This window comes from Empidonax traillii, unplaced genomic scaffold, assembly GCF_003031625.1.
Source record: "Empidonax traillii isolate 1590-97213 ecotype Southwest subspecies unplaced genomic scaffold, ASM303162v1 scaffold13:size3042203, whole genome shotgun sequence".
Taxonomy (NCBI): Eukaryota; Metazoa; Chordata; class Aves; order Passeriformes; family Tyrannidae; genus Empidonax; species Empidonax traillii.
Window position 1 is genome coordinate 801,483 of NW_020955206.1, and position 20,381 is coordinate 821,863.

Sequence of the window (20,381 nt, forward strand, 5' to 3'; positions counted from 1 at the left end):
TGTTACTGCTGCCCCTTCAGGGTTGTGTTAAGGATAATCAATTATTTAAATAATCTACAAAAGATACATATTGTTGGTTAGGTTTCTTTAAACTTATATCATAGGTATTGCAAAGGCCATGTAGACTTTGGGCTTCCCATCCTTCTGAGACTGATGGGAGCTGTAGGATTTGCAATCCCAGGGGATGCACAGTCAAAGTCAGGGTGCCCAGCAGGACTTTTTCCTCATAGGAACTGAGAGTTTTTTGGCTCCCAGTCCATGTGGATGGAGCACAACTACTTTGGGAGCTGCCTTGGTGTCCCACAGTGACCCCAGGCAGCTGTGACAGCCCTTTGGGGAAACTGATGCAACAGCTTGTCCTGGCTTTTACAGCTGCACTTAGAGGGAAGTGTTTATACTGAAGCTACCACAGTTACTTAAAAAGCGATTACAAATTCAAATCCAGGCCTGTTTATCAAAGCTCTGTGACAGCCTTTTTCAGCAGTCTTAGTTTTTCCAGAGTGTGTTTGGAAAATGAAAACTTGGTACTGTGTTTGGCTTCTCTTTGGGTTTGGTGTGCATGGCTGGGTTTGGGATATGCTGATGTAACATGTGATGGAATCTTAGAATTTAGGCAACTTTTGGTGATGTTTTGCCCTGTACAAATAAGAGCATTATTGCTGTAATCAGATGGCAGATAGTCCAAACCTCACTGCTGGCAGTTATGGTCAGGATTGATGTGATTTCCAAATGTTTCCATTTGAAATGAGCATAACATTCAGTGCTCTGTGCGCTTTGTTTTCATTCAGAAATGGATTTATTTGTGGTTGTGCTTTAGCCAGTTTCTGTTTCTTCATACTTTTCTCCATCTCCCTGTAGAGAAAAATCTGAGAAGCGGTGCCTAAACCCCTCAACACCTTCATCAGTGACCAGCAGTGGGGTGGCAAGGGTTCCCCCCACTTCCCACGTGGGGCCTATCCAGAGTATCCGGGGCAACCACGCTGCAGGTAAGAGCAGCAGAGGACACTGCTGTGCTCTCAAGGCTCAGCTGTCCATGCACAAGATCAAGCTCCTTCTTGTGCTGCTTTTCTACCAAGCTTTACCTTCCAAAATGCCTTTGGGTTAATAGGGAGCAAGCAAAAAGTCCAACTTCTGTGAATATGGAGGGCAATGAAAAGTAGTTCCCCCTCCATGGCTCCCGTGGGAATGGCCAATGCTCTGGTCAGACTGTTCTGCCTCCACGTGTGTCCCTGTAAATCCTGAGCATTCCTGTGTGTTGGTGTCCCAGGACAGTTGTCACAAGATCCTGTCAGGTTGGTGTTACCCCTCATGTTCCCACTCCCTTTTCCTGCAGAGCTGCGAGTGGACGTGGACCAGCCAGCTCACCCCCTGCCCCGGGAGGGCAGCTCCTCCGAGTACTCCAGCTCCTCCTCCAGCCCCATGGGGATCCAGACGCGGGAGGAGAGCTCGGACAGCGCCGAGGAGAACGAGAGACGTAAGCAGAGCCCCCCCAGCGCGGTGCCCGTGCCCTGCCCAGGGCTGCTCTCACAGCTCTTGTGTCCCCAGGGCTGGAGATCCACCTGGACGGCTCCGAGAAGGAGAAGCCGGTGATGCTGCTGAACCATTTCCCCTCGAGCTCCGCCCGCCCCACGGCCCAAGTCCTGCCCGTGCAGAACGACGCCGGCTCCAGCCCGTCCAGCCACCACGCCCTGCCCATGCAGATGATGGCAGCGGCCCCCACACACATCCCGCCCATCCGAATGCTCAGCTCCGTGCACAAATCCGACCGCGGCAGCGCAGACATGAAGCTGCTCTCATCGTCTGTGCACTCGCTTTTGTCTTTGGAAGAAAGGAATAAAGTTTCTTCTGGATCGAGGGGCAGCATAAAGATGGAAAAGAGCTTTGGGAATGCGGTGGTCGATGTCATGCCTGCATCTTCTCCCCACCAGCCCCTGCAGGTGCTGTCGGGGGCCACTGAGAGCAGCTCACCCACGTCCACCATGAACTTTGGGCCTCGAACCAAAGTCGTCCACGCTTCCAGTCTGGACAGAGTGATCAAACCAGCTCAGCAGCCGGGACTCATAGTGGAAACGAGCACTGCTGCCACGGTAACATCCAGCACAGTCTTCCACGTGGCTCGTCCACCCATCAAACTCCTGGTGTCTTCGTCTCTTCCTACCGACTCTGCCATGGCCGGACAGACTTCCTGCTCCAGTAATATGCAAATCACAGTGTCCCCTGCAATAATCAACCCCCGGACTGCTCTGTACACAGCCAACACCAAAGTTGCCTTTTCTGCCATGAGCAGCGTGCCCGTGGCGCCCATGCAGGGCAGCTTCTGCGCCAACAGCAACGCGGCCTCCTCCAGCAGCCACCCGTCCCCGTCCTTCGCCACCATGGCCAACCTGCCCAGCTGCCCCGCGCCCAGCTCCAGCCCCACGCTCTCCTCCGTCGCCGACAACAACTTCTACAGCAGCAGTAGCAGCAGTAGCAGCAGCAGCAGCAGCAGCAGCGGATCCGCAGGGAGCATCCCGGTCCCCAACCAGAACCACCACCATCACCACCACCAGCAGCCGCCGCCGCAGCCGCCCGGGTGCATGGTGTGCAGCTCCTGCGGCTGCAGCGGCAACTGCGGCTCCAGCGGCATGACCGTCAGCTACGCCAACTACTTCCAGCACCCCTTTTCAGGACCTTCCATGTTTACTTTCCCCTTCCTGCCCTTCAACCCCCTGTGTAGCAACGGCTACATCAACACGCAGCAGTACAACAGCAGCACCACGTTCCCCGTGGTGCACACGGCCTACAACAGCGGCCTGGCCCCCGACTCCGTCATGGCCGGACAGTCCACCTTCGCCGTGCCCCCCATGCAGAACTTTATGGCAGGGACGGCCGGGGTGTACCAGGCACAGGGAATGATGGGCAACGGCAACGGTTCGAGCCACAAAAAAAACGGGAACCTCTCCTGTTACAATTGCGGGGCCAGCGGGCACAGAGCTCAGGACTGCAAACAGCCGCCCATGGATTTCAACAGACAAGGTGAAGGCAGGGTGTGGGGCTTTGGCCACAGGAACGGGGCTCGAGGGGGTCTGATGGCTTCTTGGAGTTTCTGACTTGTGTAAAAAGGTCTTGTTCTTGAGCTGTATTTGCTGAAGGTGCGACTGAATTTTGGGCAGACCCGTCAGGCCTTGTTACAACACCCGGGTATTCTGGGGCGGTTCCTCCCATTTTTGGGAAGGGGAGAAGCATCCAGGGAGGGATGGAGGGAGAGAGCTACTGTGGACAGGTTGCAGCAGAATTGTTGCTGCTGTCATCCAGGTCAGCTTTGGTTATAATTGCAAGTTCCCCTGGTATTTTACAAACTGAAACCTCTATTCCTTTTCCTTTCTTCCCCAAAATAATAACTTATCTGAACAGTTACTGTTCAAATACTCCTGAAGGTCCTGTTTGCTGCTATAATTATTTTACAGCGCATGTTGCTTCCACAGTTACCACACAGGCTTCCCCAGGAGAGAACTGAATCCTTAATTCCGGGTGGGGAGCAACTGAAACAGAAATGCTGCTTTGCCAAGAGCATTTTAGTCCCATTTTTATTTTTGATTTTGATTGTCATACCGTGTTGAAATAATTTGCAACTGGTGTGGCCTTAAAAAATGAAATAGGAACTTTGAGAGGAGTGAGGATTCCGTTTGACATCATGTCTTGTCTGTAGCCTTTGCCTGCATTAATTTGTACATGGTCTCCAGCATTTGAACACTATAAATTAACTGAAGTGTCATGTGTTGGGGCAGCAATTTACAGCAGCACTAAAAGGTAAATAATGAGTGGAATTCCTGTGGAGAATGTTTTGATAGTGGCCAGGGGGAAGCAATGCTGCTGCCTTGTCAGTCCTGACTGGGAAATGCAGCAGACTCTAATGTATTTTTAAGATGGATTTAATTTCATTAATTAAATTCCATTTAAACTTTCCCAAACTTTTCACAAGGGCATGGGGTGACAGGACGAAGGGGAATGGCTTCCCACTGCCAGAGGGCAGGGTTAGATGGGATACTGGGAGGAAATCCTTCCCTGTGAGGGTGGTGAGACCCTGGCACAGGTTGCCCAGAGAAACCGTGGCTGCCCCATCCCTGGAAGTGTCCAAGGCCGGGTTGGACGGGGCTTGGAGCAACCTGGTCTAGTGGGAGGTGTCCCTGCCCATGGCAGGGGGTGGAACTGGGTAATCTTTAAGGTCCCTTCATCCCAAACCATCCTATGGTTCTGTGTTTCCATGAAACAAATTTTTGCCAGCCCTAGAACTCCATCCAAGCCGTGTTATTCTCCAGTACCACATTCCATGTCTAATAGGCAGCAGGTTGGTTTGGGAAGTTCTGAGAGGTAACAGATGTGGAAGGCTGATGTTTAATTCCTCTGTTCCTCTCCCCAGGTACGTTCAGGCTGAAATATGCTCCTCCCTCCGAAAGTCTGGACTCCACAGACTGATGTTTTCCCACCTGGCACAAAGATGCCAAAAGCCATGGAGAGCGACGGAGATTGAACTGCAAAACTGAGACGTCCAGTTGCTGTTAAGCTTAATGTATTTTTTAATCCAAAGGTGCTTTACTTTATTAGACTAGGTAGAAAATCTAGCTTAGGGGTGCATCCAACCCAGTTTTGATTGCCAAATTCGAGCTTGGATCTCATTGGAACTCCTGACTATGTGTCCTCGGACCGATGTGTTCCGGACGGATGGACGGACGGGTGGATGGATGGTGGAGCTGTCCAGCTGCATTTCTGTTGCAAGTACAACAGCCAATGTACATTTTTTAGCTGGAGAATGTTGCCATATGTGGACTTTCTGAAGTGAAACTTTTCCAGGGCAGCTCTGTTCGGAGGTGGAAGCTGGAGGCGGAAGGTAGGAGTGGCCAGAAGGACTTTGGCACCCCTGGGCTAGGTAAAATGTCTACTTTTTTTCAAAAGTGATCAGGCACTAATCTCTGGGATTTTTAAGGATTGCACTACAGAAGAATGTAAAACTCTTCAAGCTTTCTGCACTTTTAGCAGACAGTGTCACTCTGAGACCAGTGCAAGAGGCAAAGAAGTTCCAACCTTTACAAATTGGCACCAGCAGGCTTATGGGACTTAATTCCACAATAAAAATCCTAAAAAGTCTCTCCCTTCCAAAAGAACACACACGACAGTTTCGGTTCCTTCTGGAAACAAACTTGTGCTTCATTGTCTCACCTATTGCCATCTAGTGCTGAGTTCCCAGCACTGGAATAAACTTAGTTTCCAAGGGTCCAAGTCCCAGAGACTCCAGAGTCATAAAGGCTTCAAGGATATTTTCCTGTAATACACAAAACCTTTACGTCCTGTTACTGTATATAGGTCTCTTTCACAGAAACCTTATTATTCTGCTTTTGTAAATGAATTTTAAACCATCCTAAAAACAAACAAACCAACCAAGAACTCTGGCAGCAGAGTTTATAAGCTTTTGCTTTACTTTATATAAAAATACCCTTTGACTCCTACCCCAGGATTCAGGAGTGGTGGGAGTCAAACATGTAAAAGGTAGTAAAACTTCATTATTATCAAGACTTGGAAGGATTTCTTGTCGGCCTCCTTCGTTGCAGTAGGTTGTAGATGAGTAGCTTTGGTGTTAAACTACTTAGTCCATCATTTGTGGGTGACAAATCTAAATTAGGACTCGAGAGGAAGCCAAACCCATCTCGAACTGCTAATTTGAAACACTTTGGTCCTGTCTGGTTGAAAGAAGATCCTAATCCTCATGGCTCCCGCCGGGAATTTGATGGCATTAAATGGGTGAGGCCTTCTCTTTAAAAATGCCTGACAGAGATATTTGCATCCTGTAATTTGGGAGACACCTTTAAAGTCTGAAGCCTTGTTTACACTTGGAGGTATTCCTTACACTCTTCTAAACCACAGCAGGATGAATCCATAGGATTTGTAGTGGCGCAGTGACTCTCACTCGGGAAGTCCTCTCGGAGCAGGAGGGTTTGGGAGTGGTGCAGAGACGGGGGCCGTGTGAGGGGGATGAAAGTTCAGAGCTCCCTGGGCCGCAGTCATAGGAGAGGAACGTTCTGGGCCATCCCTGTGTCCCACTCTCTCCAAGGGCGATCTCAGCCTCGCCGGGAAGGCAGGTGGGATCACAAGTGTCAGGAGAGGCACGGGAACGTGGGGTGGGCAGAACCCACACTCGGCCCAGAGAGGGACCTGCAGCTCACAGCTTTGGGAAACACAAAACCTAAATTTGCAGAACAGTTGGTTTTAAAAAAAAAAAAAGCCAATCGTTACTGCTGTGCAATGAGAACCCCCTGATTTATGTATTCCCAGCCCAGCTCACGCTCCCTGTTGGCTCTGCCTGCGTTCGAGGACGTTCCCTGTGTTCCCCCGAACAACCTTCAGACCTACAACACTAAAGGGATGAAAACTGACAATGCAATTTACTTTGCCTTAATGAGCTCGAGACAATGGTAGGAACAGTCTGTCCCACTGCATCATGCCCGAGGAAATGTGCAGTTCCATGTTTACGATGTGCAGCTTTGAGGGTCTCTCCAGTGGCCTGGAACATGTGCTGAAAGCCAAACTTAACGTTGTTGTTATTATTTTTTTTTTTCACTTTTTTAAACAGTATTTTAAAATCGTATTTAAAAAAACTGTATTTCAACACACATGTGAGTGTTAAAAACCCTCTTGAAACAGCAAAAAAAAAACAACAGCAAAAAAAAAAAAAAGTGTCATTTCTGTACCAGTTGTGTTTTGTTTTACTGCCCAAGGCTGGGCACAGCCGCGTCTGAGATTCATCACAGAGTTCAAAATCATATCAAAAGGACTGTAGAACTGAACTTCTGTCCAGCAAACTGTTTCATTCCTTTCTCCCCAGCTTTCTTTATTTCTTTAGGATCATTTCCTTTGTGTAGAGTTAAGGCTGATGTTTCCAGCAAACTGTTTCATTCCTTCCTTTGGGATTGTTTCCTTTGTGTAAAGCTAAGGCTGATGTTTCTTCAAGTGGCTCATGGGTGTGTTTGGGTAATGCTTTGGAACGGTTGGGTCTGGTTTTAGAGTAAGTTTAAATCCAGAAGTACCTGGAGGCAACACGAGTGTCAGAGGAAAAAGTTTGGTGAGCCAGCAGCAACCTCAGAGCCTTCCCTAAATCCCAGCGAGTTGTGGCTTCAGACCTGCCAGTGAACACCCTCCACTTTGTACCCAAAACAACCAAAGTTGGTAAGTCTGAACAGAGCACCTCAGTTCCATAAAATAATCCTTAATCTGTCCTTACAAGGCACAAATCCATCTTTTTTACCCTAAAAAGCAAGGCAGTTTGGTTTGGAATGGTAGTTCCAGCTGCCCTGTCTGAAGGAACCAGTTCTTAAACCCTATTTTTGTACATTGAAAGATGGCGATTTCAAAGAATGTTACTCAGTCCTATCCTTGTCCTACATTTATAAAAAGAATTAGTTCTCCAAATGGATTTCACTGTGGAATAGGAATGATTTTTCAGTGTGAGGGGGAAAGGAATCCCCAGTCATCTCCCTGCAGGGAGGTGAGAAGTCAGCGAGGAGCCTTTCCCAGGGGAGAGAGCAGCGTGCAGTGCAGTTTCGGCTGCATTTTCCATTTGCTGATGGAAGGACTCGAAATAAGATGGAATTTCCAGCAAACTCCTCCTCCCGACCCTGCAGATGAAGCACTGGTGAACATGCCAGGCTCTGCCCCAGCAGCAGTAGAGGGAGGAGGGAACTGAGGTATCGGTCAGAGGGTTCTGCCCTTCTTTTATTTAAAATTACATTTCAACTGTTACGGAAGTTTCTAAGTTTATCAGAACTGGTTTCATTCAAACCAGCTCTGTCACACTCAGCTTTTTGTGAAACCTGTCCATCCCACGGTCATTAAAACTTGGCAAATGAAGCGCCAGACTTCTGAAAATACCAGTCCAGCACCAGACCTTGGCCACCCCCCCAAATTCCGATTCCTCGCTGGCCAGTTCCGTGTGGAGTTGCCCCGGGACAGCCTGGGATGAACCGGGCTGTGGTACTGGCAGAGCAACACTCCTCCCCAAAATCCAACTGCCCGCAGCTGTGCAAGCCCTGTGTGTGCTGGAGGGCCAGGGTAGTCTGGAACAGCTGTTAAATGGGAGGAATGTGGGCAAATTTGGACAAAAATCCACATTACGGAACTCTTGTGAGAGTAGAAGTCACTTTGGCTGGTTGAGGCCCCACAGCTCTTGTGATAAACCCTTGGAATTACCCGTTTGCTCCCTTCAATTTTCCTGTCGTACGCAAGAACCGTGTTGGTACTGAAGCAGAAAGCAAATCCCGTGTGTTTTCAAGTGCAGATTAACAGCTTCTCTTGGACATAACTTTCCATTAGGAATGAAGGAAATTCCTGCTCCATTTGAGCCATTTCTTTTACTTCGATCACTTCTAGTATTACAAAATTCTGCATGTAACTTTATAAATATTTTAAATAGTTTTGTAAATATTTAATATTCAGCTAATTTGATTTTGAATTGTAAATGTCCAGTATTCTGGTATTGGGATTTTTATGTTTTATTATACTTTGTTAAAAGTTAAATTGTACATTTTTAGAATGTTTTTATCTGAGTAAATTTAATGTATGGAAAATAAAGAGTTAAACAGAATCCGTTGGAATTGGTTTTCATTTAGAGGGGATTCAGCTGTGTGGGGGCTTCTCTAGCTTGGCAATTAGGGAATTATTTTTCATTCCTTTTATTATTTTGCCATCTCTGCATTTCAGGAAGTTCTACGAATAACCACGCAAGCCATAATTAAGTTGGGATGTAATCCATCCATATCAGCACTGTATTAATTTTAAAAAAGCAACATTTGTACAGGAATATCAGTCGATCACGTCGTAATTACAAGTACGGTCAGTTATGAGTTAAACAAGTTCTTACACGAACAGAACTAAACAGAGAACAAGCTGCTTCGAAAAGTTTACGTCGGAGTAAAAACACAAAGGACAATAAAAAATGGGCAGTAGGCCCTGGGAAGGAGATGCATGCAAAGAGGTGGAGTAGGTACAACGTGTAGTAGGTACAACGTGTACACTTGGTGAGTGCCAGACGCAGTAGTATTGCTTCTCTCCCCCGTTAGAGTAGGTGAGCTCCCAGTGACACACGAGTTAGTGCACACACACCGGATACACCGGGAATCTCATCCCGCTACGCCTCACTTGACAACGACTAGAGGAAAACACAGATTTGTCCTACGGGATAACTCTCCTCTGCACAGCCTGCTCCCTGCTCGAGGAACACCGGGAGCTTCCCAACCCCCTGCAGGGGTTGGGCAGGAGGCTCCAGTGATGCCCAAATTCATTTGTTCTGCTCTCGACAGTGACTCCCGGGCCTGAGCTGCTTCTCCCTGACCCCCAGGCAAGGGAATGGCAAACCTCCAGGCTAGGGGTGGGGAATGATCATATGGATCACTGGAAGCCAGCTCAGATGAACAGCAGTGGTTCACTGAACACACAGGGATTGGAAATTCGTAACAGACTGGAGTTTATTTCAAAGTTACCTGTCCAGGTGTGTATTTTACAATTAGACACTTCCTAAAACTACAATAAAGCTGTGGTGTTTGGTATGAGTATTCCAGAAACCGGCACCGCCCCAAGCGTGCGGTGCCCAAAAACCGGAGACACAAAGAGTTGTCCTCCCCCAGCTCACCCCAAGCACTTGCCTCAACTCCCTGCAGCACGAGTCTGATGGAGCTGCAGAAGACAAAGCTCCCCTTTGGAACATTAAAATGCATTTGCTCTCATAAGAAACCTTCCCATTTGAAAAAAAAAAAAATAAATTTCAGGAATCGTAGGGAGATTTTGCAGCAAACTCCCAGGAAACACTTTAGCTCCTCCCTGGTGCCTGTTTGCTTGTTAAAAGTCAATCGAGTGTCCCTTTCTCTGCAATTGTCACATGCACAACTGGGCTCCTTTCAGCAGGTCCGGAAATGGAAATGTGCCTGTGTGGAATATTATTAACAGCAGGTTTCAAAGCTGGAGGTGCTCGTCTGTACTGTTTAATAGTCACAAACAAGGCAAGGTGAGATGAGACACCTGCTAAAGCAAGACTATGCTAAAGGACTGAGAGCGTAGGTGACATCCGGTTCTTTCCCTGGGGGGTGTGTGGGGAAGAGTGGGGGTGATGGCCAAGGGTCAACCAAAATCCTAGGCTAGCAGCCGCTCCTAGGCGTGTCCTAGGCGGAAGGTCGCGCTCCGAAGGTCTCCTGGGAGGCGTACACCATGTACAGGAACCCGTCCTCGTCCTTCTCGCTCTCGTACACCTCAGAGATGGGCGTGGAGACGCTCACCATGCTGTGTCCGTTCACCAGCAGGAAGAAGGCCTGGTTGGAGTTCAGCTGCAGGCGTCGCCTGGGAAAGGGGGATGAGGGGGAAGGAGGGGCACAGTGAGCATTTCCACTCAACAAAGGACACATGGCAAAGGACAGGCCTCCAACACTGACAGCAGCAAAATACACCACGGAATCATAGATTCAGGAATGCTTTGGGTTAGAAGAACCTTAAAGCTCATCTGGTTCTGCCCTTCCACACCTTTCCCTGTATGTTCCCACCCTGCCCTGCCCCTGCAGGAGGCCTTTGCTGCCCACCCCAAAGCTCTACTATATTCATCCACTAAATCCAGACACCTGTATCCACTGACAGAGCCCCTACTCATGGGAAAAGTGATGTTCCAGAAGGGCACTGAACTGGAGGGACAAGGAAGAGCCATTCCTGGCCCTGGTGATCCCAGTACAACCAGCAAACACACTGCTTGCAGCTCCACAGCATCTCACGGGGATGAAACTCAGAGATCCGTGGGAAGATGGGGAGGAAGGATGGGCAGAGCTTCCTTGAAAAACCTGGGAAACTTTTAAATTAACTCCCTTTGCCACCAGCTGTGCAACAGCCCGAGTTTAACCTTGGAGCTTCTTGCTCCCTCTTCTCCTCCCTTCCCAGGAGAAGCATCGTGGGGAGGGCAGAGAGCAACAGGCTGCACAGACTGCCTGGCACAGTGAGCAGCTCATTTCTGGGTTTCCCTTGGATTGATCATTCCAGCTGGGGGGAAATGGGTATTTCTGCTGAACTGCCTCCTGGAGAGCAGGTTTGCAGAGAGGGGCTCTCTTACCACTTGATTAACCAAGTGAGCAAGAGGAAATAGGGTATGTGGAGCTACAACCAAAGAAAGGAGGAAAGAACAGATCAGAAGAGATTCCTGCTGCTCCCACTTGCTGCTGAGAGGCAGCAGCAGCTGGAAACAAGGATTTATTTAGTTTCCAGCCACAGCCCCGGACAGAGACTCTTCCAAAACCAGGCTCTAATCACTCCAGAGACAGCAGGCTGAGGAAAGGCAGCAGCTCTCCAAGGGCTGGGAAGGACAGGCTTTGCTGTGCACCACTGGAGCTGGCTGAGGCCCAAGTCTAGCTGGTACCAAGTTATATATTAACAGTAAAGCCAAAGAAAAAAAGTGGGAAAATCCTTCAGCTTGCAGTTAAGCTCTTTGCCCAGGGCCTTTCATGTTCCTCAGAAATTCTGGAAGACTTGAGCAACCTGGCTCCTGCCTCCAAAACCCCATCTCCCTTTCTTACTCATGTAGGAGATGGGATTTGTTGTGGAAGTTTTTGTTTGGACACCCTGGACAACTCCCAGTTTTCCCAGCCTTTGGCCTCCATGAACCAGCTCCTGCTATACCATGACCAACATAAAAACTCTGCTCACTTCCCAGTTACCACGGGAGAACTCCTGATCCAACAGTCCCTGCTGAGCCAGCAGAAATGCACTTTACCAGAACCTCTGACCACAATTCTGACCACACAACTTCCACAGTTTCCCTTTGCCTTTCCTGTAAACTGAGCTCAGGCCAGACTGTGCCAACAGCCAGGGCAGAAAGACTGGCCTGAGCGGGTGTTTTCCAGGCCTCAGCACTGTCCCAGAGGGAAGCCTCCTTTCCCAAAGAATGCCAACAGCATCCCTAAGCTGCTCTGGCTACGAGCCCAACCTCCCCTTCCCAGTGGGTGGGAAGAGGCAGGCACTCCAGAGGGGGACTCCATGGCAGAACACTGAGAAGGCATCCCAAAATAGCCACGCAGGAAGTGCTGGAGCCCTGGGCCAGAAGGACCCACGTTAGACAGAGATTCACAGCCCCAGACTCCCTCCTACAGCTCTGGGAACCAGCTACTTCTCCTGGAAGCAGACTAACAGCTCAGCTCTTCTCAGAGTGGGTTTTTTTCCAGCAAAGCTAAAGGAAAAGCACCTTTTCCTGGATTTGCCCTAGTGCTCAGTAGATGAATTTTCCATTTAGAGTTCCCAAGTGCATACACCTGGTGGGGAATTCACAGAGCATCCCAGTCCAAGCCTGATGCAGTTCACACTGAAATCCCAGTACACTACCTGATAATTTTGATTAGCTCGCTCATGTTGACGTGATCCGGCACCAGGAACTTGGTCTTATCCAAAACTGGAAGCTGCTTTTCTCCCTTGTACCTTTCAATGATCACCTAAGAGGAAACACAAAGAGAAAGGAGCAGATGTGAAAGGCAGGGACAGTGTCTGGTGCCCTCACCTCCCTCCTCCAAGCTCCATTTCCCTTCATCTGTAAATGCAGCATCTCCAACCTGAAAAGGAACAATTAACTCCATGATCTTAAAAGGTCTCTTCTAATGTATAAAATTTATGTTTCTATGATAATGAAATTATCTTCACGTGCTCCTCTGTTCTGTTTGCAAGGGTCACTGCGTGGAGGGGTAGCACACAGGCATTTTTACAGCACACTTCCCCAGCTTCAGTACAGCTTTAGAACAGTTCCTTTCCTGGAATCATTTAATCCAGCACTGAATTACCCAGCAACAAGGAAATCCAAGGAAAGATCAAGCCCACTTCCCTCTAACACAATGCAGTGGCTGACCAGGGGAAGTCTGCCAGCTGAAGTAGTTTTCCCTAGAATTTCTCCAGTTTCAGGCCATTTCTCCAGTTTCAGTCTAAGAACCTCCAGATGACTCTGCTGTTCCATTCACCTTCCATGGCTACTCTAAGGCATGAGAAAAAGCTACTTTTGAAGGGTATAAACCCTCAAATCCCCAAATTAGGGAGAGAATTTCCTCAAGACAGCACATTCAGGAACCAGTAATTCTGACAGAACCGTTATGCAGTAACCACTCAATTCACAGAGAAACTGCAGATTTCCCAATTTAAGGAACACCCTGCCCAGCAACGGAATATAGTTCCTGCTTTTGAGAAATGATCTCAGGGTTCGTGTGCTCCTGTTTCCACAGCCACGTGGGGTTTGCTGGTTTTAAATCAACAGCAGCTACGTGACACCAGCCATTTGGACCCTTTCCATGCTCACGGGGTCTGGCCGTGCTGATATTAAAAAGCTGCACAGGTGAAGAGACATTGGGCCAATTTAATTATATCAGAGAAAGATCCTTACATCAGTTTAAATAAATGCTGGCTCACCCTGGAAAACAAAACCACACTATTTTTAAGAAGTCAGACCATAACCAATAGGTATTTCCAACAGCAGGATGAGGGATGTTGACAGCACAGGAGGGATTTACTATCTAGGGTGACATTGCCACCTTATCTCATCCAGAACTGCTAATGACAATAACGAGGCCGTGACTGGCCCAGCAAGGCTCCAGGGATGCCAGCAGGCCCCTGGGATAGCTGGGAGTTTGCATCACCACATCTCCAACGAGTTCCTCAGGTACCTTGGAATTTTTGCTTGTAATCTGTGCATGGCTGAGTTAAAATGAGAGTTTTGCCATAAATCAACGGCTTTCAACCTGTGGTCAGAGTTGGGGACTTTGGCCAAGTGGGCTGTGAAAGGTGAGTGAAAAAGCAATTTTGGTCAGGAAACAGATTTGTTAGGAAAGTGCCTTTTGGGAAAATGAAACGTTCCAAAAAAGTCAGAAAATCTCTGCTATAAAGTACCACTTGTTCCCCTGCCCAAGTGCACAGCAAAGCAACAGTGACAGCTCCCAGGTGAAGGAGTCTGGAGCCAAAGGAAAGCTGGAAACCTTTTGGTTTCTGTTTCCACAACGGCTCCTGTCAGTGAACTTGCTCAGGGACCGTGGACAGTTTGCAGCAGTTTCTTCACAGGAGAATTCCCACACACAGGGATCACCAGCTCTCACCACAGAGCCAAAGGCTGAGGGTACAATTAAGTTCTCTCTGCTGAACAACTCATCAGTGACAGAACATGATCCATGCCTTTTGCTTCTTGGGATGCTTTGCATTTTTAACTTTGAGGATGCCATAAATAAAAGAAAATACAAATTCAGGCAGCATTTGGAGCTGACCAGCTAAAAAGTGACAAGGTGAGGGCTGATATCCAATGTGAGGAGAGCTGGAGGAGTTTGACAGCCCAGCAGCATTGCTGGAGACCTCAAGCACAGCCCCATTTCCCAGAAAAAAAGCCTTTCTGTCCTTCTCAGCACAGACCGCTGATCAAATCCATATCTCTGTATTCTTCTTGATGAGTCTGTGCAGACTCTTCTTTTGGAGAAGAAAACCACTGAGAGAGAGGAGCTGAGCACTCAGGAGGATCTCAGAGCTCAGCTGGGGTGTGGTTTTCTACAACACAAAACTGTAACACACCGGAAACCCCCTTCCCCCTCCCCAGAGAGCACCTTGTTCCACCACACTGAGCTTACTCCTCTGAGAATGTCCCTTAAACCCAGGCTTAACCCCCCTGAACAGCCACATTTTCATTTGGTCTCCTCACAACAGCCTTTTCTAACTGCTGTAAAGAACATGAGACTGGAAACTGAAGGGAAAAATAGAAAGAACTGAACTTACTGGTATTTTAGTTGGATGCTGATCTCGAATCAGTCGTACATCTTCCACTCTTTGCTCTGCAAGAGATTAAAAAAAAAAAAAATCTGTTTAAGCATCCAGTTAATGCTGTTATTCCCTATTTCCTCGGCACTGAAGAGGGGGACTGCACGTCGGGAAAACCCAGAAAAGGAAATTCAGGCAAAGCAGTTTCCAAATAGGACAGTGCTGTCATGGAGTACAACCTCTCCTGTGACAGCTGATCCTCTGCTCTTTAACCCAAGGTGACAAGTGTTGTGTGCACCTGCCTGGCACTCCTAGAAAGTGTTAAAAGAAGTCGTTTCCTCCCCAGTCCCCTCACTTTCTGCCCACTGAGGCAGACATTTCACCTCATAAATTTATGGCCTCAAATTACACCACCCAAGTTAACGCCTAAATGCCCCGTGCTATTTCTGTGAGATCCCAGAAGAGGAAATGGTCAACAATTATCCGAGTCCCAGGACTGGCCGAAGCTTGGCTGGGTCAGCTTTCACCGTGCACTCTCCTGTTACTGAATTCCAGGTTTTATTTTGACTGTGCCACACCCGTTGTTGCAGGAGCTGCTGGAGGTTCTGAGGTACCTGGCACATTTTGCCCCTCTCTGTGCCAGTCTTCAGGATAAAGTTCACCTCTCCTCAGACAGAAATATTATTAGAACAGATATGAACCAGGCTAAAGTACACGAGGCAGAGTAAACAGGCCAGTTGCTTTCAGAGGCTGCTGCGTATCCCCTGCCTACTTTCGGATTCAGTGAACTCAATTTTAACCCCTATGGTTGTTTTCAGCGGGACGGGGCTTTCCAGGCCATCTCCACGTTACAAACAGCCTTCAGAGAGATGATTTAGTGTTGCATCACGGCTCTAACACACACCTGCCTAGGGAGAGGAGCTGCTCAGGGCAGAGAAGCACTCAGCCCAGCTCCCTGCTGGAATGCTAATGGCAGGACACTGCCCGTCCCGTCACTCAGCAACAACATCACTCAGTCTCCATTAGCCCATGTTTGTGTCCATGGAACACATCCGTGTGCCTTCTCACGAGGAAATGCAACTCACGTGAATCACGGTTTGAAGGTGGAGGTGAATCAAGCAGAACTAAGGCAAGGAGCATGCAAAGCCTTCACCTGAAAGCCACTCTGCCCCACATCCCACATCCAGAGCCACGCTCCCACAGCCCAGCGGGAACACTTCAAGGGCAGAGATTTCTACCTCATTAAAATACTTTTTAAGATTAACCAGAAACTCAAGAGATACAGGGAGTGAGTGAGAACCAACCATCAACCTGGCAAGTGCAGAGAGGTCAGACTAACTTCTCAGCTGAAACAGGTTTGTTCCTGGCAATGTTACTTAGCAGAACTCCTGGGAGGAGGAGGGACATAAACCGGACAAATCATGGAGATTATTGTATGCGGCATGTTCAAAATCAGGCCTCAGTCAGCCACAGATAAACACTGTTCTCTGACGACATTAGTTGCAGTGGCAACTGCTTGGCTGCCATCCTAGCTGAACTTAATACCTGCCACAGAGGCTGCTGACAGGCGATGGGGTCAACAACAGTTTTGGAAAGCTCCAAAAAAGGGGGCAGCATAAACACAGGCTCTGTTAGATCAAAATTCTCCCCGCTTCAATGCAGGGAATAGCTCGCATTTACAGCACAGCAAAGGCAAGGGTGGGCACATCACAAAGCTCTTTTAAGCAGCTTGACTTTAACCCAAAGGCAGAAAGAAAGGAAAATCTGGATCAATTACTTCCACCAATTCCATCTCCCGTACGGGATTCATGCAGAAATAGGTTACGCTGCCAGTTCTTGTTACCCTCGGAGCGCTCCAGCCTACCTTACTGACACACATGAGCAATACCGAGCCCTCCGACTGCTCTGGGCCCATCCCGAGCGCACACACAAGCCTTGGCACCGCTCTAATCAAGGCTGCTCCTTCTCGAAAGAGACTAATCTCATTTTCCCAGCCATCATTACACAGCTCTTTTCGATGCCTTGCTGGTTTTCAACAGCCACACAGAGACAGGAGCCCCACGCCCCAGTCCCCTCGCAGCTCCCCGGGCACAGAAATCCTCAGCCCCTGCCAGCACCGACCGCGAGCGGAGCTTCAGTTCCGCTGCCACTGGCGCAGAGGCCGCCGGACACTGAGCAGACACCGGAGGGAAGGGCAGGCCCAGCTCCTGGCACACACACCAGGGATGTTTCCAGGCTCCTGGGAGTTTTGCAGTCGATAATGGATAATGTGCTGAGGAGCTCTCCCCACGCCAAGCCCAGAGCTCACCCCGGGCACGGCACTGCTGCCACCGCACACCCTGCTCAGCCGCCGGCACCCCGAACCCCCCCGGCCCCAACTGCCGGGCTGTCCGCGGGGTAAACAAGCCGCGGAGGCCGGGCCGGGGTTTTGTTCCATCTCAGCCCCGAGCAGGCCGGGACACCGGGGCGGCACCGGGCCCGCTGTCAACAGGGGCTGCCCGAGGATCTCCCCCCGCCGCCAGCCCCCTCCCCGCTCCGCCGATACCCCCCCTACACCCCCCGCAGCCAGCGCCATCCCCGCAGCCCGGCCGGGCCGGAGCGGGCCTTTTCCCCCCGCGCTCTCCCCGCCGCGTCCCTTCCCCGGGGCGCTCACCGAAGGTGCGGCGCTGCTTGAAGCTCTTCTCCGAGGGCATGGCGGCGGCTCGGCTCGGCTCGGCGCGGCCCGGCGGTGGCTCTGCGCGGCGGCAGCGACACCCCCGAGTGCCGGCGCCCGCCCCCCGCCGCCGCCGCGGCCGCCCGGCCGTCAGCTGACCCGCGCGTCACCGCCGGGCCCCGCCTCGCCGCCGCCGGCATCTTGAGCGTGGCGGGGCCGGGAGCGGCCGCCGGGTCTGTTCAGTGTGTGGTTAAGGCCGCCCCGGTGCCAGGCCGTGGCCGCCCCAGTGCCCTGCGAATTTCACGTCTCAGTGACACGCAGCCAGAGCTACCTTAGAATGCTCTGACAGTGTATCCCCACAGCAGCACTCAGCCGTGGCTGCCTTGAAACACCCTGACATGTTCCTCCTCAGTGACACACGGCCATGGCTGCCTCACAGTGCCCTGGCAGCATTGCACCTCAGTGCACCACACAGCCATGGCCGCTGCACCGTCAGGCCTTGTTCCTCCTTGGTGACACACAGCCATGGCCACCTCAGAGCACCCTGACGTGCCCCCCGCTCAGCGACATGCAGCCATGGCCACCTCAACGTGATTCCTTGGCAACACCAGGCCATGGCTGCCCCAGAGTGCCCTGTCAGTGTCCCTTCTCAGTGACCACCTCAGTGCCCTGCCACGTTCCTCCTCAGCGACACACAGCCATGGCCTCCTCACAGTGCCCCGGCACTGGCATCCCATCAGCGATGAACAGCCATGGCCTCCTCACAGTGCCCCGGCACTGGCATCCCATCAGTGATGAACAGCCATGGCCTCCTCACAGTGCCCCGGCACTGGCATCCCATCAGCGATGAACAGCCATGGCCACCTCAGAGCACCCTGACAGTGTCCCCCCTCAGCAACCGACAGCCATGGCTGCCTCGGTGCCCTGACGGTGCATTCCCACAGCAACAACACAGCATGGTTGTGTCAGAGCACCTTGTCAGGGTGACACACCGCCATGGCTGCCTCGGGATGCCCCGACAGTGTCCCCCCCTCAGTGACAAAAAGGAATAATCTCCCCAGGAAAGTGGAGGATTCTCCGCCAGATTGGACACTTTTCAGATTCAGCCATCGTGCCTAGCACGGTCATCTTGTGCTTTTGCCAGGAAAGGTTGGACCTTGAGGTCCCCTCCAGCTTGATATTCCGTTATTCCACAATTCCACGAACACGCAGCCATGACCACCTTGGAGTGGCCCACTGTGTCCCCCCTCAACAACATGTGCTCTTAATGATTTGCCATCAGTTTACCATCACACTGACATAAGTATATGGTAAAGTTCACATTTGGGGAACAAAATTTTAGGAGCAGGTGTTCCAGTTCTCTTGGAAGCCACCACCCTGTCTTGTGCGGTTTGTGAGGAATTGATTAAATCACAATTTCAGTCGCAGATTCCGCGTTGTGATTAAAACTGCCCAACTGTTTCCTCCTTAGCAGCTTTCTGACACAAGCTGTTGGCTGGAGCATTTCAGCTGCATCTCTTTTTCTTTCTCTTTCTCTCACATACTTTCCTGGCACCGTGTTTTGAAATTTAAGGATGATTTCGCAGCAATAGGGCTACATGATCTTGCTGTGCAATCCAAAGGACGGGAAGCTGCAGCCGGCAGTATCCCTAGGAGTACAGGGAGAAGGACAGTTTTCTAACCATTTTAGAGATTAGCAGTGTTTTTGCATTCTTGGGGTGGAATGATGAACATTGAAGTTGGAGTGAAGCTGCGTTCCACGCAGGAATGAGTGTTCATTACCTAATTTTGTGATTCAGGGTCATACAGTTCCGGTGGTGTATAATTATGAGGTCATTAAAATTGTGACTAACAAGGAAAAACAGCCTTAAGGTGTATGAATGCTCTGTCCATCGCATCACTGTCCAGGGATAACAGGTGAGACATGCGATGATCAGCAGAAGGCTGATACATCTGCAACTTAAACTAGCAACCTCAAATTTCTGTGTTAACAGGATTCTTCTTTATTTAAATGTCCGCCTGTCCCAGGTTGGACTTGGCTCCCAGCCAAGTGCCTAGACTCAAAACCACTACACCGCCTTTTAAAAAAAACATTTTCCAGGCTGAGGGAATTCTGCCATGCTCTCAAAATCATCTCTACGGGCTGAAGACAGGAGGATGAGCCCTGGTAAAAACCACGTAGTGTTCTTTTTGGGGTGTACAGGTGAGTCCTGGTGCCAGGGCTGACAATTCCGAGCTCTGTGTGTTGGGTGGTTTGCATCCACAAACTGCCTGTTAGCAGGGCTGCAGCTCTGGCTGAAAGCATCCATATGGTGCTTGGGGAGAGCCACAATCAGAGTATCTGCTGACAGGCTGGGCTATCACATGTTCCTCTCATAAATAATCTGCAGAGACTGTGAGAAGGAAACTTAGATCCACACCGAGACCCGCTTGACCTCTCCCTCCTCATCTCAGCCTTCACCCATGTCTGCGTGTCGACAGCACAGACAGTTGGTGAGTCTGGATTTGAGGAAGGTGTTAGGAGCAGTTGGAATGACAGCATGGACATAGCCTTTGGGATCAGCACAGTTCCCCATCCCTAGTGAGAAAATGCTGCTTTGGAAAATGCTTTTGCTTCAGACTCAGTGACTGCGCTGGAACAGAGCCCTTTAAAAACTGAGCCAGAGAGCATTTTCATCCTGGCCTTAGAACAATTTACAGAGCATTTAGGCTGAAGAAGAGGAGACATAACCAAAAGGGGACATTACATTGTCTTCAAATATGCAAAAGGTTGCTGCAGAGCAGGAGGGAATTAGCTTTCTCTGCATGTGGTGGGACTAGGACAAGAAATAATGAGCTTACACATCTTGGAAATGGCGATAGACATCAGGGATTGGGTTAAGGGTAAGAGTAGTTGAGCACCAGAACAAATTCCCTAGGAAAAAAAATGGATTAATCACCTTTGGATATTTTTATTTGACAAGAA

The 20,381-nt window shown here is 49.8% G+C and overlaps 2 protein-coding genes across 4 annotated transcripts in view; one reads left to right on the forward strand and one right to left on the reverse strand.

Annotated features, from left to right (window-relative positions):
* The window catches only part of ZCCHC14 (zinc finger CCHC-type containing 14), a 52,738-nt gene extending 44,130 nt beyond the window's left edge, over positions 1-8,608 (forward strand). The window contains exons 10-13 of one of the 2 annotated variants that reach the window (XM_027890446.1): positions 859-986; positions 1,334-1,474; positions 1,546-3,015; positions 4,400-8,608. In XM_027890446.1, the coding sequence (XP_027746247.1) occupies positions 859-986; positions 1,334-1,474; positions 1,546-3,015; positions 4,400-4,455 (1,795 nt within the window). In that variant the 3' untranslated portion in view covers positions 4,456-8,608. Of the gene's footprint in view, positions 1-858; positions 987-1,325; positions 1,475-1,545; positions 3,016-4,399 lie in introns of both variants that reach the window. The other variant, XM_027890455.1, reaches the window with a different exon arrangement.
* A 150-nt stretch (positions 8,609-8,758) lies between these two features.
* Positions 8,759-17,566, reverse strand: MAP1LC3B (microtubule associated protein 1 light chain 3 beta). Of its 2 annotated transcripts, none has more exons than XM_027890476.1 (4): positions 17,417-17,566; positions 14,782-14,837; positions 12,373-12,479; positions 8,759-10,356 (listed from the first exon to the last, which is right to left on the reverse strand). In XM_027890476.1, exons 1-4 carry the CDS (start codon positions 17,454-17,456, stop codon positions 10,182-10,184), a joined length of 378 nt encoding a protein of 125 aa, XP_027746277.1. In that variant the 5' UTR covers positions 17,457-17,566; the 3' UTR covers positions 8,759-10,181. The 2 variants fall into 2 exon arrangements, with proteins under 2 accessions (XP_027746277.1, XP_027746268.1); XM_027890467.1 differs by lacking the exon at positions 17,417-17,566 and adding an exon at positions 16,984-17,215.
* Positions 17,567-20,381: the final 2,815 nt, after the last annotated feature.

Coding starts and splice junctions, on each gene's coding strand:
- MAP1LC3B (XM_027890467.1), bottom strand. CDS start 17,200: ATGGAACAAAACCCCGGCCCGGCCTCCGCGGCTTGTTTACCCCGCGGA. Junction 14,838..16,983: donor GGAGCCTGGAAACATCCCTG/GTGTGTGTGCCA, acceptor AATCTCTTGCAG/AGCAAAGAGTGGAAGATGTA. Junction 10,357..12,372: donor GAGCTAATCAAAATTATCAG/GTAGTGTACTGG, acceptor CCCCTTTCCCAG/GCGACGCCTGCAGCTGAACT.